We start from the raw sequence: 19,723 nt of genomic DNA, 5'->3' as shown, positions 1-19,723 counted from the left end.
TCCAGTTCAAAGTCATTGGACACTAAATGAGACAGCTGCATCTCAGTAAAAGATCTGTTTGAATAGCTGTGATGTGCTTACTATTCAGATCTACAGAGCTGAGGTTTTGTCCGTGGCTATAGCAAAGAAGTCAAATCAGGTGAAATTAATTGTATTTCTGAACTAGACAAAGTTAAGTTTGGTAGCACCTAAATTTGATGCAGTTTGTCATTGATTTCATCTGAAAGAAACTTGCAGGCTTTTTATCTGCTGTTGTCCCCAGCGTAAGAGTCTCCATTCACATCCTAAAGTACTTGTTATATTTTCAACTCACTCTTATTTGAATAAAAGCCTCAACAATTGGGAGCAATTTAATAAGCACAGAACAGGAGCTGGACCTTGCATTTGGTAGATAATATACAGTATTACTTTATAGAAATGTAGTCAATGGCATTCCCTATAGACAATAGTTTGTTTTATCTTTAGAGTCGTTCAAAGAACCATTGTGAACATGACATTAATTGGAATGGAATACACGCAAGAGACTTTCCTCTTCTTCCAATTGTCCTCATCCTTTCTTCTCTTCCACCCCTGCTTTGCAGATTACCATATACAAATCACCAGGAAGTTGGAGGACAAGACAGCTTTGGAACGTCATTCTGTCATCCTGTCCTGTGACTTCAGGCCTTCTCCAAAGGTTGTGAAATGGTTCAAAGGCCACACACTCATCAAGCCCTCTGAGAAGTACAAGATCAAGAGGGATAAGCATTCAGCAGAGCTCAAGATTCTGAAGCTGAAGCCCGATGATGCTGGTGTGTACAAGTGCAAGGCAGGAATTGCAGAGACTGAGGCCACGCTGACAGCTGAAGGTATGAGCAGGGAGGGTGGCCTCTTCCATGTCCTATTTCACCTCAGATTTCTCTTCTTGGGGTTGATTTCTGCCGTTCTCTCCTGCTAACTTTATAAATGTATAGTCTTCACTGAGAAGATTACACAAAGATCATCTAGTCCAACCATTCTACCACATCCCAGTATGATTTATAGTAACAGTGGTAACAGTTCACCTTGTTTCCCCACAGCCTGCAATGTAGAAGTAACGAAGCACCTGCAGGATGTAGAAATTGAAGAAGAGAGCTCTGCTGTCTTCTCCTGCGAGCTGTCCCATAATGACGAGGACGTGGAATGGTTCCTGAAAGGCAACCTCCTTTACACCGACAATTACAGTGACATCAAGAAAGTTGGCAATTGCTGCACACTGACAATGAAGCAGGTTAAGCCTGAGGATGCTGGCACAGTGACAGTGAAGTCAGACAAGGTGTCAGAAAGCGCACCTGAAGGTGATAGGTGGGCCTGATCACACCCCTCCTGGATGTAAGAGATGCTAAGGAGCTCCAGTTCATTCTATTGTGCAGCAGTCCTGCTTCTAAAGCTCACCTCTCTGGGGTGACAAGTCATCAGAGGCTTTCTTCCATTGGAAGGTTCCATTGCAGCAGATATCAACGAAGGAGGATGGTTTTGGTGTCCTGCCAAAGCATTCCATTGCTTTCTATCATCATTTTATTTAGCACAAGGAGAGTTACAAGAGCAGTTTCTTTTACTGCTTCAGTAACATGCAGTGTCAATGCTGTTGTCTCCAAGGATTTATGACTGCAGGGAGAGATCATTCAGTGTGTGTTTTGCCTCTGGGATGACTAATGACCAGGCTGTGAGCAACCTGATCTAGCTGTGAATGTCCCTTTTTATTGCAGGGGAGCTGGGCTAGATGGCCTTTAAGGGTCTCTTCCAATTCTAAGGGTACTGTGATTCTAATCTGCTCTCCCCAGCAATTAAGCTCTTTTACTCTATGCGCTCAGAGTTTGAAGGATTTCCTCTTTCTCCTTTCTTTTGCATTTGGTGGAAGTTTTTTCCCCAGTATAAACATCTGATGTGTGAAATAGAAGATAGATAAAAGGAGTCAATAAAACAGGAAAATCAAAAGTGTTCAGCAGCTTATCCTCTTAATCCTGTGGCCTGGTGTATGAGCTCTGCTCCATGTGAGGGCAATGCCAGCTCTCCAGCTTTAGAAGAGCTGCATCCCAATTACTTCATATGATATCAGTCCCACCCACGGCAATGCAGGCTGTCCCTCCTGTTCCCTGTATTCTCCTACTGATTAGTTCAGAATTACATAAAGTGCATTCAGTCAACAGACATGAAACCGCTTTATGTTCTATATTGGTGTTGTCAGTGCTGGTAAAGATTTATTTATCCCTCTTTAAAAATCTGAAAGGAACTGGAAATGTCTCAACTTCTGTATCACATTGTTCTGTTTTGCCTTTTTAATTGCAGAGAAGCCTGCTGTCTTCATGAAGTCCTTGGATGATGTTTTTGGTGAGGAGCGGGGTGTGATTAAATTGGAATGTGAAGTCTCTAAAGAGAAGGTCAAACCAGTGTGGAAGAAGGACGGTGTTGTGCTCCCTTCTGGCAACAAGTATGAGCTGGTACAGTCTGGGAAGACCCTATGTCCCCTTATCCATGACTTCAAGAAGTCAGATGCAGGTTTCTATACCTGTGATATTGGCACTGATATTGCCAAATCAAAGGTCGGCATTCAGGGTAAGTACTGTGGAAAGTAAAGGAGTGCTGAAAGCACATTCAGTGTGGTCACTATGTCTTACACCTATTCCCGCACGAGCCTTAATAGTTTCTACAATAGAAGTGTATTACTGCAATTTAGCACAGTGATGTCTGGAAAATTCCCATTGCTTTTGATGTAAATGTATCTCATTTTGCCATGAAAATCACCAAACACATCAAGAATGTCCTGGAAATATTTCCTTTCTAAACATCCCTAAAATGGAGAAATGGTTTGAATACCAGTAGGGTTAGGATGGTAACAAATTAGCTAATAGAAACATTTAATTTCTTGTCATAGGCAAAATTCTTTTTCTCACACAGCATCCTAGAGTTGTCCTCTCTGTTAGGTTGTTCCCTCTGTAGCTCATTGAATCTTCATTCTGCTCCATGGACTGAACTGCTCGCCTTGTAGTTCTTCCAGAGCAAAGACAATAGATTCACATCTCTTTTTTTTTATAGCTTTCTGGTAATTCTGAGTGGAGAATGTCTTACAGAATACATCAGTAAGGAATGCAGCCATGTTCTGCAAATCCTGAGTTAAAACACCAGTACTGCTACTCATGTCAGTCACAAATGCCTTTTCTCCATATAAACCTCATTCTAACCTATCTCTTACCTTCCGGAGCTGAATAGTGGCATTACCAAACGGCTGAAAAACACTGAAATCCAGGAGGGAGAAGATTGTACTTTTGAATGCATTCCGTCCCATGAAAGCATTGATGAGTTCAACTGGACACTGACTGGAAGCAGAGTGGAAAGTGGTGGGCGATTTAAAGCTTCTAACGTGAGTCGGAAATATACTCTCATTATCAAAAGTGTGACTCCTACTGACACTGGGGAAGTCGTTTTTTACTGCCCGTGGTCTAACCTCCAAAGCCTCTCTGTCTGTGAAAGGTAATGAGATGGGAGAGATTCTGGGGTCTGATTCCTTCAACTGTCTTCTGATAAGATTGTCGTGAGAGCTAACTCATAATATGGTTAAAGTGAATAGCAACCTTCTACTTGAACCTCGAAGCACTGAGAATTTCTCTTAAAAATAAGTAAAAGGAGGAAACATTTTACACAAATGTGAGAACTACCCAAAGCACTGGGGTAGTGTTGGAAATGGGCATCTCACTACAGCTTGTTCCATTAACAGTAAATCAGGAATGATCTGTTGAGGGAACTGTGGGAGCAAATATCCTCTAAGTATAAGCTGAAGGCATGGCCTTCACATCATCTAGCTGTACAACAAATTCCTATCTAGAACATGTGCATCTGAGAGCATCATCCGAGGCTCCCAGTGTGATGAGTGGAGAGAAGAAAGAGGCAGTTTTCAGACATGGTTCATCATCCTCAATTGGGTAGATTTAAGAGAGAATAAATGCTGCCTGGAATTCTATTGTCTGTACTTTGCAGATTACTGCTGGCTGTAGGATGGCGTCTGTTGCAAGTGCCTCTCTAACTTATCTCCAGCATGTAGATGCATGTATTTTGAGAGAGGCATCCTACCCTAAGTGTATGTTACTCAAAAAGCAATGTTTTCTTCCAGGAAAACCTACTGAGGTTTCAAAACAGCTGGAGGATAAGACAGCAGCAGCAGGGCAGGACATCAGCCTGAGCTGTGAGCTGTCAAAACCGGATTTGAACATCAGGTGGTACAAGGATGGCAAAGCAATCAGAAAAAGCCAGAAGTACAGCTTGCAGCAGGAGGGAACTGGGGACATTCTGATCATCCATGACTCTACTGCCAAGGACAGTGGGGAGTACCCCTGTGAGACAGAGGACTCCATAACAAAAGCCAGGGTCACTGTGCAAGGTGAGTTGAAAAGCACACTGGGGATGGCATGTAGAGAAGTCGAGGTAAATATCTGCAGCCTGTGGGTGATGTTTTTCTCTTCTGTTTCCTTGAGCAGGATCAATTCTTAGTTTTCAGAAAATATGATGGATTAAAATCTTTTCCTTAAAATAATCTGGAAACTGAATGATTCTCCAGTGTGATGTGGATCTGGGCAGCCTGGTCTGGTGGTTGGTGACCCCTTGGAGGGGGTTTGAAACTAGATGATATTTGAGGTCCTTTTCTACTCAGGCCACTCTATGATTCTGTGATCATTCTATGATTCTATGATCTTGGGTGTTAGTGAGCCAAGAAAAGATGGCAATCTGAATTAGTCTCTATTGAATATGTGTAATCAAAACTATATGCAGTTTATCAGATGAGATCCTACCAGCGCATGTATAATGGTATTGAACTTTCCAGATATCTACTGGAATTATCAAACCTATGTAAATGGGTGGACTCTGTGGTCTTCTTAGACTCTTTGCATCTCTATGTGATATTCTGAAATGAGGGCAAAGGAGATTCAGGACACCTCTGTATGCTTGGGACTTGTTGGGGTAACAAATCCTTTTGTCCTACACCCTCATCCTTTTTTTTTTTCCTTCCAGAAAAACCTAATTACTTTATCAAGGAACTTTCAGATGTGAAAATTGAAGAAAGTGGAAGTGCACTTTTTACATGTCAGAGCGAGAAAGCCACATCCTTCGTCATATGGAGGAAAGGCATTGCTGTGCTCAGGCCTGGCAGGAAATACAAGAGGGCACAGAAAGGAGAAAAGTGACAGTGACATGTACACCTGTGACATTGGTGATGCCCAGTCCAGAGCCAAGCTGGTTGTACAAGGTATGTGTGAGAGCCATATGACTGCGCATCCTGTTTCTCCACTACCAAGACATTATCCTGGTAGAATTTGTACATTTATGGCAGGTCTTTGGGGCTGCAGCTGTCTGGCCTGAATAGCGGTTCACAAGCCATGCACAGAGCAAGCTGCATGGAAAGGGAAAGAACTACCGACTAGAGCAGTGCTATTGAGAACTTTATGTATCATTTAAAAACCAAAAATGCTGATGTATGGTGAGGCTGGTGACCCAGAAATCAGTGTGAACTTTCTATCTCTGACCTTTCTGAGTTAAAAATAGTCCTCCAGAGTTCTAGGCAAAAATTCCCTTATGCTGCATTCTGGGTAGTTGTCACGGTTTAAACAAAAATCTACCTGTGTCTGTGACAGGGGGGCCACAGGCAAGCGAGGTGCTAGAAGGAGCTGAACCTCTGTCCCAACTACTTCAGAAGCAGCCCAAACCCCCTCATACATGGCTAAGATCTCCTTCTCAGTTGGAGTGTAGCACTCCTCAGACCCTCTATATGCTCGACTCCAAAGTCCCGGGGGTTGGCCTTGGGTGTTGATGAGGCTGCCCCATCTATAAGTTTGGACTCGAGAAATTCTCGTAAAGAAAATCTAGCTTTTGGCTCCTCTTCAGACTCTGACCCTGACCCTGACGCTTGTGTTATTTCCTCCAGGTAACCCTCCTTCTTTTTCCTCTCTCCTAACTTCCTCTGCTCCTCTAAATTCTTCTGCTCCTCTAACATCTTCTTATTCCCCTCAGACATCCTCTGCTCCTCCAACTTCATCTGCTCCTGAAACTTCTTCTGCTCCTCTAACATCTTCTTATACTGCTCTAACATCCTCTGCTCCTCTAACTTCTTCTGGTCCTCTGACTCCCCCTGCTCTCCTGAGTCCCCCTGCTCTCCTGAGTCCCCTTGCTCTTCTGAGTCCTGCTCTCCTAACTCCCTCCGCTCTTCTAACTCCTTCTGCATTTTCTCTAACTGAGTTGAAACTTGTTTTGTCTTTTGCCCTCTTACAGGGGCAACCAACATTGTATCTGGTGTCCCCGATGGTTGGTCCAATCGGACTACATGTGCCCCCAGTGGCTGGTCAGATTGAACTACATGTGCCCCCGGTGGCTAGTCAAATTGGACTACATGCGCCCCCAGTGGCTGGCCAAATTGGACTACATGTGCCCCCAATGGCTGGTCAAATTGGACTACATGTGACCCTGGTAGTTGGTTAAATACATTCAGCTCACCCCGGAGGGCACATAGCTGGTCTCGGAGAGCGTTCCGCTCGAACTGGACAGCACCGAACTCAGTCTGGAGGCTGTTGTAGTTGGACTGAAGAGTGTTGTACCCGAACCGGAGGACGTTATGCTTGGACTGGAGAGTGTCGAGTTTGGATTGCATACTCTCATTCTCGGCCCTGAGACTCTCTCTCTCAACCTCCAAATCTTCCCTCTCAGGAATGGTATTGAATAAGGCCCGATAAGCATTAGCTAGGCCCCAAGTCATTTGTGCCTCCTTAGATCTGCCTGAGCCACAACATTCCTGTCTCAAATATGCAGTCAAACTCTCAGGATTCTTTAAGTGTTCAGGAGTAAAGCTCCATGACACTAAAGATGTCTGTCCTCTAAAAGCCTCTCCAAAGTTTCTCCACACTCCCTGCCACTCAGTATTCTCTGACTCTAAGGAAGACTTCCTCCTGAGGTTATAAATCCAGATACCGAGTGAGATCACTACAATAACCAACTGCAAATTGAGGGAGATTAATACGATTGACAGTGTGGTCCACTGGGACAACTGGTCAGTCGAAGACTGCTTAAAAGATGCAAAGAAAAAAGGAAAAGCATGCTCAAAAACCACCATATCTGTACTATTGGTTGCATTAGTTGCATTAGTTGCTCCCTCTGGAGCTGCATGCAAATACCAAATAAGCGTTGCTAACCATGCTTTCAATCTATTATACATTCCTATAACTTCATAGGAAAAATAGGCTAGCTTAAACATGGTCCAATATTTTTGGAGCATCATAAAAGAGGAACTAATGAAATGTCATGTTGTATGTGAATTTGTGAGGTGGGTTTTGAAGCTGAAATTAAAAACTTCTTGTATGGCTGTCTTCATAGTGGCTATCCAGACTATCTGTAGAAATAACAGCTATTATGTAGTCAGCTATTCAGCAGTTTTAACTGATTATAAATTACGTTTCAGGGTGGAGAACATAGCATAGTGCCTGACACCTGTGTTGATCCTGAGGGCATTCTTGATTCTGTGCATTATGATGTCATGGATATTAAAGAGCAAGCTGAGGCAGCACATAGTTCCATTGTATCCCTGGGGGACCCGAAGGAAGATATTGGCTGGTTTGAAAAGCAGCTGGAGAAAACTAACTTTGAACTGATGGAGACCAAAGAAGAGCTAACAGGGAAAAACAGCAAACTACTTAAAACTGAAGAAGAGCTGATGCAGAAGAACAAAGGTGAGTTATGCGATGTGAAAGGTAGAAGACAGAAATAGTTCATTAATCTAAAAGAGAAATAACCAGTTTGAGTAGGAATTAGAGGAGATGTTCTACCTTTGGAACCATAGCCTGTAGATAAGTGATAGTTTGTTCCTTGTGTATATTCAGGTTCAGCAATTCCACGGTTTTTGGTTATTTCTTTTCTTTTTTTCCCCCTCTCCTTTAAACTGCAACTAGCAGCTTTACGCTTTCGTAAGTATGGGGTTAAATGTCTATATCTTGATTTTTACTTTTATATTGTAATCTCTACTCTTCTTTATGTCTTGTTGATGCAATGTTTTCGTTCCAAGAAATATAGAAAACTTTTGAATCACTCCCAATAAGTGAAGACCACATGCAAATTAATTAATCTGTTCAAAAGCTACCTAAACATTAGAATATCTGGAAAAATTGATTACTTAATAAACTATCTATTGGCTACTTATGTAATACAACCTTTTCTGTGTGTTACAGACTTTGAAATGCAGGTGATTAAATTGGATGAGTCTGTTGAGCAACTTAAAGAAGCAACTGAGGTAACTTTATCAAGAAGATGTTGTGTAAAATTGTTTTAATACCAACTTGTGGTAGCTTAAAATGCTATTCCAGTAGGCTCCATTAATAGATTTCTTACCGAGCTTAGCTTAACTGAATTTGCCTTTAATGCATTGTGTAATTCAGCTACTTAACACTACATTAGAAACTGATGACTGAATTTTTTTTATTTTTTATTTCCAAGAAAATGAATGCACAAAATGAAAGGATTCGAGAGCTAATGGACATTGTGGTGCAGAAAGATGACATTATTACAGAGCTACAAGACTTAAAATCTCATTTAGAAGAAAAAGTAAAAGATTATGTGAGTTTTACACATCTCCGTATCCTTATACAAAAAAAGGAAAACACTAATTCTATGCTTGTAATCAACACATTTTTGGAAAACTGATTTTCTGTATGTAGCTGGTACTCGCTTGAAATTGTAAACAATTCAAATTTATCTGAAGGTAGTTGTTGTTAACACAAACAACAAAAATATCAGTGTGTTCCACTGACTCCTGCCTCACACTCCTACATCAGAGGAAGAGCAACAGTAAAAGTATGTTGAGTAGAGTTGGAAGTACGAGTATGAATGGTCAGGATATCTCCACGTTCTATGCAGTCCATAAAACTTTATCCTGACTAATGTACCGCGAGCTACTGAATATGTGAAGACTAGCTTGATTAAGTATGTGTGCATACCACTTCTGGTGGTTTTTGTTCATTTTTTGATGTTTGGTAGCCTGAAGTAGCTCTGAAAACATATAAATGTTTTCAGTTAATTCTGTCACTCAGATCTCTAACCTTGTAAGCTTAGCAACTTGACCCTTCTTAGTCTTTGACTGTCTGCATCACTGCAACTTAGTATTTCCATGGTATTAAAGCTGACTGTGATGAGTAGTCATGTCCTCACCTATTACTTCTTCCAAGAACAAGGCTCCAACTCTATCTGTGAGATTGTGTGGCCTGAACACTTCTGAGGCTTTTCTTTTCATAAGTTACTAAAGATGAATAATCAGTCCTTGGCAGTGCCAGCATGGCTTAACAATCGTCATCTTGTAAGTAAGGAAGCTTCACTTGTGGTTAAGGACACAATCTAAAATATGCGTGACAGAGCTGACTAAGCTTTAAGGTTGGATTATATCTGTCACGATGAAAGTGATTTTAGCAGCTTAGCAGAAGTGTGATGTGATGAACTTGTATGAGAGCTGACCATTTGCTCTTTGACCATGTTTGTAATTTTGTTGACTTCTTGGAAACAGGAAATTCTTTGATAAACTGGTAAACTGTTGATTGTGTGCAAGTCTTTTACTTTGTAACCTGCTAGGCTCTTGCTTTCCCTTGTATACTCTACCGAGTATTGCACTTGTCATTATCTGAAGGTCTACTTGTTCTGTCTGCTATTGAGATTTGTAACTGATGTCTATAGAGTCACCGGGTAAATATTTTAGCTGTATGGTTTTGTGTAAATATTTGCCTACAGAAGATTACTGAGACTTAAGTGCTCCTTTTGTTAAGCTTCAATGTAACTGATCTTATATCAATACAGGAAAAGACTACCTACCATTTAACTACCATTAAAGCAGAACCAGCAGAAGAGAACACTAATAAAGGAACTGAAAGCAGCCAATTTTCAGTGCTTTCAGTTAAAGCACTGAAACAAGAGAAAACTGAGTTGGAAGTGGGAAGAAAGCGCAGTACTGATGAAGATAAGCCTACTGTGGAAGAGCCACCTCCAAAGAAAGGTACAGTTTCTTCCATCCTTGAACAGGGTGTCTTCCAAAACAATAAATTGCTTCCTATTCCGGATAGGAAGCAAAAGGCTGTGAAGCGCGTACCTTATGGTATAAGGAGAAAAGCCACTGTGTTAAACTGTAAATAGAAGTAACTGTTATGTAAATATCCCTTTTTCAGAAGGTCCTATGCTGTTCATTTTTGAATGCTTAAGAATAAAAGATTTTTGCACTATTTTTTTCCTTTTTGCTGCTTTTTCCTCATCAGTTGATGCACTTGCAGATTTGGTAATAGTTTTAAAGCAGTTTCTTTAGGATTGTTTCAACTGCTGTTGCTGATCTTCTGAGTAGCATCAGCTGCTCAAGTGCTTTTTTTTGTTTGTTTGTTTTGTTTTTCCTGAAGCAACTATCAAAATTGTTGACGACCTGCTAATTGCTCGCTCATGGGCAATATTTGAGCAAAATGGTTTGGATAAGCTCTGATGCATTTAACTTCACTTCTGGGCACAGCTGAGCATCAGTGTTCCTAGAATTACGAAAGGCATATACAATATAGAAGGGAAAATCTAAAACTTAGCTGTATTCCCTTCCTTTCTTGTATTCCTCTTGCAAAATATGTGCAAGGGAGAAAGTCAAGGCCTTCTTTGGATGAGATGCTGTTCTTGGATGATTTGTCCCTGCTGCCTTTATTTGGCATAAATATTGAATCCTAATGTGACCACTGAATGGCATCACATATAAGCATCTTACCAGAGACTGAGGGAGGGATGTGGACTCCTCCATACTCCAAATAGTAGTGGGTTTGTTCTAATCATATGACCAAAGCTCTCATTTAAAAATTAATGACAGCAATGCTCCACATAGGAATTAAAATGGGTAGCTGATAGTCACAATGTCAGCATGAAGTTTTCTGTTAAGAAGTACTGAGTATTCAATCATGTTAAAATTTTCTTCTATTTGTGAGTATTAATAGCGTCCAATTTCAAAAACCGCTTAATATATATTCTTTAGCTATGTTAAATATACACAGTAGAACAATGAGCACAGGCATGTTGTGCTGGTTCTTTTGTAGAATTAGTTATATAAGTAGCACGAGCAAAAGTGTTTTAGGAGATGCTAGGTTATCTCAGCTTCAAGTTCAGGGTATTTACACCATTCTCTGAGCTTTTAGGTCTTGTTTCCTATGCTCTGTAATAATGCTTTTTCCCTACTTCCTGTGTAAGGAGCTTCTAGACTGAACATTACACATCTTCTCCCTAGTCTTATTTATCTTGCTTTAGTGCTTGCTTGTTGTTTTCAGCATAAAGTGTTTAGATTACTTATAAATCATATTCCCCTCACTAGTGTTGCTGGGAGCAGCAATCAAAACCAAAACCTGGTTTGGGGTGGAATATGCCACTGCTGTTTCTTCAGTATGACTTTTAAATCAGTTGAGGGCTGTATATAAAACTCCTTAGATGAGTTAAGAGGCTGTTTCCATGCAGTACATGTGAATCTGTATGTAATGCAGGCTGAACGTGGGCGCTATAAAATTCTGCATTTCTGTAGTTGTAGTAATAAAAGGACTGTACAAGAATCACCATGGAATATATTGCTGTGGTGACACAATCCCTAGTAAGTCTTGACTTATATTTATTTTTTCTAATACTTAAAGTATGCATATTATGGAATGGACATAACTGGATTCTAAAGCAGTGATGAAATACAGCAGAAGTTGCTTTTGATAGAAAGAAAATGCATGTGATTTTAGCTAATTGCTCACCAGTTAAAGAAAAAAACAGCCCCAAGCTAATGGAATATTTATGGAAACTTGAATCTGCAAATTTGTACAACTTTATGAGTGAACTTTATATGCAAAAGAGTAAGTGTGGACAGAAGTAGGAATCCTCATATTTTGTTTAGAGATCAACTGAATAAGAGAGACAGATATCAACACTTAAGTGATCAACTTGTCCAGAGTTTTATCTTTCTTTTGAAAGTAAGAGGACTGTGAGTTTGAATGAAATTTCTTAGAGAACTGTTTATCTACCATTTAGATGTTGATGGAGTGATTCCTGGCTGCCTTATAGGGATTGCTGAAGCACGGAAGATAGAAAGAATATAGCTGTGAATTATCTATCTCGTTCCCATGTTTCTTAAATCTAATAAGATTTTCTACTGGTGTGGAGTGGAAGGTTTGAGTAGTGCCATGGTAAAAGTGTTCTTCCAGACTGAAAACCTTTTGCTGTTAATTCTGTATAGAAATCTGAGGCACCTGATTACGTGTTCAGAGGACTTTAATTCCTTCACTAGTATCAAATACTATGTGATGTGAGGGTATGGCTTGCATATTACGACAGTGTTTCACTTAGAAGTTGCTACTTGGTGTTGTGAACTGCTATGTAATAATGATTTTAATCAATCTGAGCTACATTCCTTTTCCCTTTTTTTTTTTTTTTTTGTTTGTTTTACAGTAGTTGTAAATGAGAGAAAGAAAAAGAACACTGTAGAGCAAAAGAAAATTGAACACATGAAACAAAAGTGCTCCGCGTACCGAAAGGAAGTACTAGCACTGAGGGAAAGAACTGAAATCTTGGAACATCATTTAACTGTGCTTGAAGAACAATGCAGAAGAGAAAAAAATAAAAAAGAAGATTTCAGTAAGCAGGTAACAAGCCTGCGTATTCAGCTTTCTTTTTCTGAAGAAACAGCTGATGTCCTCCGTGAACAAATTCTGCAGGGTCAAGCTGACTATCGGGAAATTGCTTCTGAACTGGATGAACAGAAATCTATAAATATGACACTTGAAAACAAAAATGCCCAACTAACACACAACATAGAAGTTGCCAAAGAATATATAATTGATAAAGCATCACAAGTAAAAGAAATGTGGACCAAATTAGATGAATTATACAAATGTCACTTAGAGTTTCACGCCATCGGTACTGACTTTGTCAGTGTAAAGGATTCCTCAGACTCTGAAAAAGCTGAGCCAGGGACATCTCAAATTAGTTCTGCATGCATTCAGTCACAGACTTCTTCCATCTCAGATCTTGTGCAGGACCTCTCCTTTAACTATAGTCTTGAAACGATTTGGGAAGTATGCAGAAGTATTGTTGATGTTTCCTCACAAAAACATCAGCACATCAAAGCACTGCTTCAAGACAATGAAAACCTAAAGGCGGGACTGAATAATGCTGAAAATCATAATCGTCAACTTGTAATGAAGCTATGTGAGATTACAACTCACACTAGTCAGGAAGATGATCTTGTGAATCAGTTACATGAGCAAATAGAAAAGAAAACTCGGGAGTTTGAAGAAAAGACTGCAGAAGATCAGAGAGTGATTGCACAATTTCAGGAGGAAGTTGCCAACTGTGAGGTAAAAATAAGAGAGCTTGAATATCTCCTGGAGGCTTCCAAGACAATGGAAGACAATGTGTCAAAACTCAATGAATTACTTAAAGAAAAAGAATCTATTATTGTTAATCTGGAGACAGTTACAGCAACTCTGCAGGAGAAGTCTGCAAATGCAGACAAAATGTTTGAAGAGTTAAGTAGCAATGAAGCAAATCTGATTCAAGAAGTTATGCAGCTGAAAAACAGCTTGGAGCAGATGAAACATTCTCTTCGGGAAAAGGAAAAGAGTGAAATGGAGAAAGTGCAACGTATAGAATCGTAAGTAACCACTGAGTTAACTTAGAGCCCTTTGAGAATGAACTAGAGTTTAAAATAGTTAATGGGAACATCTCTTCGACTTAATGCATCTGCATGCTTATCAATGGCCAAACTACTACTTTAGGATGCTTTGGTATGCTACTTGAGTTCCAAGGGAAAACAGGAGTGTGCAAGGAAATGAAGAATAATATGGGGATTTCTGGTGGTTTTGTTGTACATCCCTCAGAATAGCATCTGAATAATTTATTGCTTCAGCATCTGATTATGAGAAGCAAGCTGAAATTCAGAAGTAATTGTTTAAATCTTGTCACTGTTCTAGATAGATTTAAGAGTCTATTTACAAATAGAAACCAACAGGCAGGGCATGGATTAAGCTGTAATTGCTGTTTCCATGAGACGTGTAACAGTAATGTTCTTTGTCTCTTTATTTTTAACATAAGGCTAGAAAATATTCTTTCTGAGAGTTCTGCCCTTGTACTGAATTTGAAAAAAGATTTGCAGAGGAAAGAAGAAGAGTATGCAGATCTAAAAGACAAACATTCTGATGCCGAGAAACAAATTCAGGAAGTACAAAGCGAGGTTTGTAGTCAACTGAGCTATTTTTTTCTGTAAGATTATGCTTGGCTTTCTGCTGTTAAAACTTGTCAAACTTTAACTATGAAGCTGGAAATTTCACACTAGTGTGGCTAGCAGCAAATCTTAGGTAAAGTTGCCATTGAAGCTCTAGAGGGGACCAGAAGTTAAAACATGGTTTCACATAGATAATGAACAGAGGAAAGTAAAGTTGGTTAGTAGTCTGGAATAAGGTTTGTGAAGAGAATAGCTAATCTGCCTCTGGAGGGGACTTGTTATTATCTCTACGTTACTGGTGACTTGCCATTGGTATCCGTGGTAACTCCAAAGCCTAAAACCTAAGTCTTGTGAAAAAACACTGATAACTGGGAAGAAGAATGCTATTTACTTGAAGAGAAATAGACTAATTTCCAGAGGCTCTTTAATATAAGCATGTATATTTTTTTTCTTCAATTTCAGCTTCAGTGATGTTAATAGTTAAAATTTAATTATTAAACAAGAAGATATCTTAAAACCCATTTTGCAGGAACTTAGTCTGAAAGTTTATTGGGTGTGCTTGGGGTGGAAAATTGAAGCTTAAAAATGAATTCATGTCTTCCTTGGTAACCTTGCACTTGCTGTCGTTTTCCTACTCAGCACTTGTTTGTGAATTCCTCTTTATTTAACAAAGAAGTATTTGGCCAGGTTGGATTACAGAAGTCTTTTAATTAACCGTGAGCTGTGCTTACATTACAGGTGTCCACGATGCGTTCTGTGGAGGAATCCCTCAGGAACAAGATGGAAGAACTTGAAAGGATTAATAACCAGTTTAAGGATGAGCTGGATTATAAAGACTATACTATCCAACAACTTAAACAGGTATTTTTCTTGCTCTTAATTTTTATTAAATTAATGATGCAGGTTTTCCAAGCAACAGGAAAAAGGTCAAAAAAAAAAAAAAATTGGAGCAAAATGAAAGTGGCCAACTGAAATTAGTGGTAGACCATGAAAGATATTCAAATAATTAGTCACTACAGAGCACTGGCAGATTGTTTTCAATACAATAATCTGCATAGTAAATACATATGTAATACATGCATATAACCTGATCTTGTTGAGTGACATCATGATATGTTAATTGAAATGTCTTACCATAAATTCTTTTTATCAGCTTGAGTCCTTATTTATGCTTTATGAAAAGCTTATTAATTCTAGGCTGTCTTAAAGATTCTGCTTGTTTTTACTGTGTATGCTTTTCTTTCAACATGAAATATAGGAGCTGGTGGAAACTGAGAGGATGGAAGATATCTCCAAAGACTATGACCAATTATGTGACGGTCAGCCATTATTTGTGTGTGTGTGTGTGTGTGTGGAATATCCGTGTAAACGTTGTCACATTGCTAATGACTTTGAGTCTTCTGTGTTTCGATTTTAAAACATGTCTGCATGTATTTGTATGTAAATATTTCAATGGAGATGCTCTATTTCTTTTAAAAGAGCTTTTGGTCATGGGAGAATCTTGATTTGAGAATAATGGGAGCTAGTAGGGAGTTCATCTGTAAATTTTCAAACCTTCAGATCTGTGTGCAAGGGATAGAACAATTGAAGTTATGCGGATGGCATTAGAAGAACAAGAGGAAATGCAGCTTGAACAAGATGAAATGCTTCAAGCTCAGTTAGAAGAGAACCAAAAATTAGCTTCAGGTAATCTTTCCAGGGAAAGGGAGCAGGGATGCAAAAGGGGTTTAGACGTACTGTGATAGCCACTTCCATTTTCATGTGACTGTTACTTAGGCATTAACGTTCCATAGTAAACAACAAATCTCTTGTAGTTAAAGGCTTCTGTTATTTCTTTATGTCTGTAGCAGATAAAACCGAAGCTGCTTTAGTAAAAAGTCATTGGTGTGGTATTTCAAATATATATTTGAAATGATATGCTATCTAACCTCATTTTGTGTATTGAGTAGAACTGATTGCATGGAAACACAAATACAGTGAACTGGAATACCAGAGCAATGGTGACTGGCAGCAAAAGAACAACGAAAGTGATGAGGCAAATTTGAATGAAAACAGTACAGAATTAATAAAGCTGCAAAAAGAGCTGGAGGTAACTTAACTTCAAAGTTGTAACTTGATAAAGTAAACTGTTATATTGATTACAGAAACTTCCTGTAACACCTGCAGTGCAACATGCAATAGGGACCAGGTGCAGCTTTTTTGTGGTACGTTAAGAATGGCATCACTGATGCCCCCATAGTATAGGAAGTGCAGCCTTCCCTACATTATGCTGCCATGAGCAGTGCTTCTTTTGCTGGCCTCTGAACAGTTAGTTGTCTTATCCCATCTGATGTTATTTTTTGTTATTGTTGTTTGTTTGTTTTTTTAAATAAAAGTAATGGGCTGGCAGTGGGAGTTTTCTAAGTGAGTATACAATAGGTTACATCCACTCTGTTAGTGGAATGGTTCTGAGCTTCTTTCCTCCTTCACCTTGAGTAAGCTTATTCATGATATTTTTTTTAATGCGCAGAGCCAATTCCCTTTTTCAAGAAGAGGGGAAAGTTGAACATTCATTGCTTCATTCTATGCCATGTCAATGTGCTATAAGCAGAGTATACTTATACAATTGTTGTTTGCAAGAAAGGAATACTAACTCAAAGCAAATTGTAACTTACGGTGTATTTGTCAAAACTGTTTTCTGTTAGTTGCTTGGGCAACTAATATAAGCTATCGAAATCATCATCTAACTTTATCACCAGAAGCCTTTTTTGTTGGGCTGCGGGTCTACTAATTTTCCTTGGTTAAAAGACTTTTATTTTTTCCAAGCAGTTTCTCAGGTGCTCTGTCCTATATATGAGAATGTCTGCCAGTAGGTTTGATAGGAAAGGAGACTACTCCTACAGTGTAAACTGTGTTGCTTTTCTTTGTCTTTCAACCCTGAAGGAGCTGCAAGTTTTTCTACAACTGCTGCAAGGCAGCGTAAAGTGTTAGAAGTTTTTAAGTTAAAAGAGTTTTTCTTATACTGACTTTTGGTGTAAGTTCTGTAAAGCTTGTGTGAACATTTATAAAGAAAAAGAGATGTTTTATGGAGGCTCTGCAGTCTGAATAAGAAATACTGGAAATGATTATTTTTTAATGGAAAAGAACTAATGATTATCCAATACCTGCCTTTGGGAATATTCTGTAATAAAAACTGCTAATGTTTCTGTTATCTTGCAGAAACAAGTCTATTTTATCTTGCAGAAACAAGTGTATTTAATGATGACCTGGCTTTTAAGACTTTTATTCCTTAATGACTCACTATTTCATTTTTGGTTTCTTTGAAATAGGAAAGTGAGACTAAGTATCAAACTGATAGAAAAAAGTGGCTGGAGGAGAAAGAAGAGCTCCTAAATCAGATAAAAGAAGCTGAGAATCTTCGCAACAAAGAAATGAAACAATTTGCTGAGGACCGACAACATATATCATAGATCATACATTTACTAAGACTGTAAAATGGTGCTAACTACCGAAGTGTTAGAACAGTTCAGTGTGTAGTAGGTGATGTTCACTGTTCATCTGTTCTTCTTTTAGGAAAGACTTGTTGCCCAGCTGGAGGAAAAGGACCGTAATCTTCAAAAGTGGCGTGAGGAGAGAGATCAGTTAGTTGAAGCTTTGGAAAAATAGCTCAAAACTTTGGCTTCTAATGTCATACAAAAAGAGACAGAAATAGCAGAACTGAGACAATCTGCCTTAAAGGATTCAAGCAAGGTCAGCTCTCCTTTCCTCCTACCTGATTAGCTACCCATAAATTCTGTAAGACTCCTGTACCTGATCTTTGTATTCTGGGTGTGGTTCTGTTCTTGAACACTGTCGTATTGACATCATGTGCAACTAACCAAAAAAAGCACCAGCTTTTATTTTTGTTCTTCAGAAACAGAATTTCTGTTAATTACTAAAATTTCAAATTTTTCAGTAGTTCAGATAAGCAGATGTCAGTTTGGTGCTTATGATCCTACAATCAGACTGGACATCTGTAGCTTTTTCTGATAATTCACAGCATTTCCGGAACCCAAGCTAGGCTCAATACTCAGACAGTAGTTCTGTCTCAGGTTTCTTACTTTCTTTGCTTTCTCTGAGGTAGTATCTACAATGGCATGAAAAGACAGAAGGGGACGTGGAGAGAGATTAAGGGAAGCATCAAAAAGCAGAGGGGGGATGATCTCTGGAAGTTGCATTTCTTATTTCAACATCCAGCTTTTAATCAGGATAGCCAATCTAAGCCGTAGCATAGAATTTCAGATGCTAAACAGAAGACTAAATGAGTTGTGCTGTTTTGAGAATGTTTGGATTCACTTTCTCTGAGAAGAAAGATGTTCTCATAGCAAAACTTCCCCTACAACTGCCGACTTTCTCACAGTACCGAGGATTTGGGAACAAATAAAAGCTCAGGTTATTATATCTTAAGGGAGATGAAGGCTGAAGCACATAAGTAAAATAGAAGAATCAAAATATATTGTATTACAACTTACTACATATTCAGTGATGAGTACTTGTTGGTTCTTTTTGTCTTCCACTCAAACATGAGCTCTCATCTTCTCAAAAATATTTTATTTACTAGAACACCATCTCTCTGTGTACATTATGGAACTTTTCCATGCAGTTTTCCATGTATTCGTATGTGGATGCTGAAGATTAGGCAGAGGTTTAGCCTTTGGTTCTAACATAGCAGCTGTGAGCGTGCAGAGTATGGGGGGAATGGATGACAAAACAACCAGCATTACAGATTTTGTCCCTAAATAATGTCTCGCTTTCTCTCTTTTGGAGGCAGAATACTGCCTGAGACTGTTAGTGAGACCCAGTAGGGTGTATCTGAAGATCACACAATGAATAGATGTTACTACCTTCCCACACTTGTGCTGTGTTTCAGCTTACGTGTTCATGTGGCGTCTGAGCTTGAGGTTTTACACTGTAACTTTAGAAAACTCGAGATATTTTGGAGGTCTAATGCATAGCCTAATCTTTACTCCTTTTAAATATTTACAGCCTAGGAAACAACAAAGCAAAACTAAAACTGGAGAAAGTATTCCATTAAGATGCAAAGCTGAAGACAATTATTTGTCACGTCGATGTACTAGGAGCCTCACTTCATTAAATGAATCTGAGGTTAGTATGAAACTTCAGATCTGAAAATGTTGTGATTGTATTGCTTTTGATAAGGAATGAGTAGGAAAAGATCTCATGTTCTCTAAACAATTCCCAAGTTTTAATTTATTTATCCCTTTCAAGGTGATCAGATCACCTGTTTTTATAGCCTTTGATAGGAATAAAAGCTGTTGAAACAATTGTGTGATGAATTTTTGTCAGGTGCTGTTGAAAACTCTCCTCATGTTAATGCTTATGAAGTGGCTCATGATTAGATAAGTTACTTGGAAAAAATCCATGGAGCCACTGAAACGGGCACAGCAAATTGAACTTATTTTCTTCCTCTGCGGGATTTCTGGATATTGTTTTGTTAGCAGA

General features: G+C 39.0%; 1 protein-coding gene across 1 annotated transcript; it reads left to right on the top strand.

Annotated features, from left to right (window-relative positions):
- Positions 1–827: 827 nt before the first annotated feature.
- LOC146753061 (kinesin-like protein KIF20B) lies at positions 828–19,378 on the top strand. Its single transcript, XM_085531244.1, has 18 exons — positions 828–848; positions 1,059–1,350; positions 2,308–2,574; positions 3,055–3,356; positions 4,127–4,393; positions 5,023–5,257; positions 7,457–7,724; positions 8,220–8,281; positions 8,485–8,604; positions 9,832–10,027; positions 12,469–13,672; positions 14,113–14,251; positions 14,981–15,103; positions 15,501–15,561; positions 15,803–15,928; positions 16,192–16,331; positions 17,551–17,971; positions 19,247–19,378. The coding sequence occupies exons 6-17, from the start codon at positions 5,093–5,095 to the stop codon at positions 17,689–17,691; spliced, it is 2,745 nt and encodes a 914-aa protein (XP_085387370.1). The 5' UTR covers positions 828–848; positions 1,059–1,350; positions 2,308–2,574; positions 3,055–3,356; positions 4,127–4,393; positions 5,023–5,092; the 3' UTR covers positions 17,692–17,971; positions 19,247–19,378.
- Positions 19,379–19,723: the final 345 nt, after the last annotated feature.

The sequence above is a fragment of the Coturnix japonica genome, unplaced genomic scaffold (genome assembly GCF_054131305.1).
Source record: "Coturnix japonica strain WE unplaced genomic scaffold, WE-NBRP24 Scf040, whole genome shotgun sequence".
In the NCBI taxonomy this organism is placed as follows: domain Eukaryota; kingdom Metazoa; phylum Chordata; class Aves; order Galliformes; family Phasianidae; genus Coturnix; species Coturnix japonica.
Note: the sequence above shows the minus strand (reverse complement) of the source record. Positions and strands in the feature narration are given on the sequence as shown.

Coding starts and splice junctions, on each gene's coding strand:
- LOC146753061 (XM_085531244.1), top strand. CDS start 5,093: ATGTCAGAGCGAGAAAGCCACATCCTTCGTCATATGGAGGAAAGGCAT. Junction 5,258..7,456: donor AGCCAAGCTGGTTGTACAAG/GTATGTGTGAGA, acceptor ATTACGTTTCAG/GGTGGAGAACATAGCATAGT. Junction 10,028..12,468: donor AGAGCCACCTCCAAAGAAAG/GTACAGTTTCTT, acceptor TTTGTTTTACAG/TAGTTGTAAATGAGAGAAAG.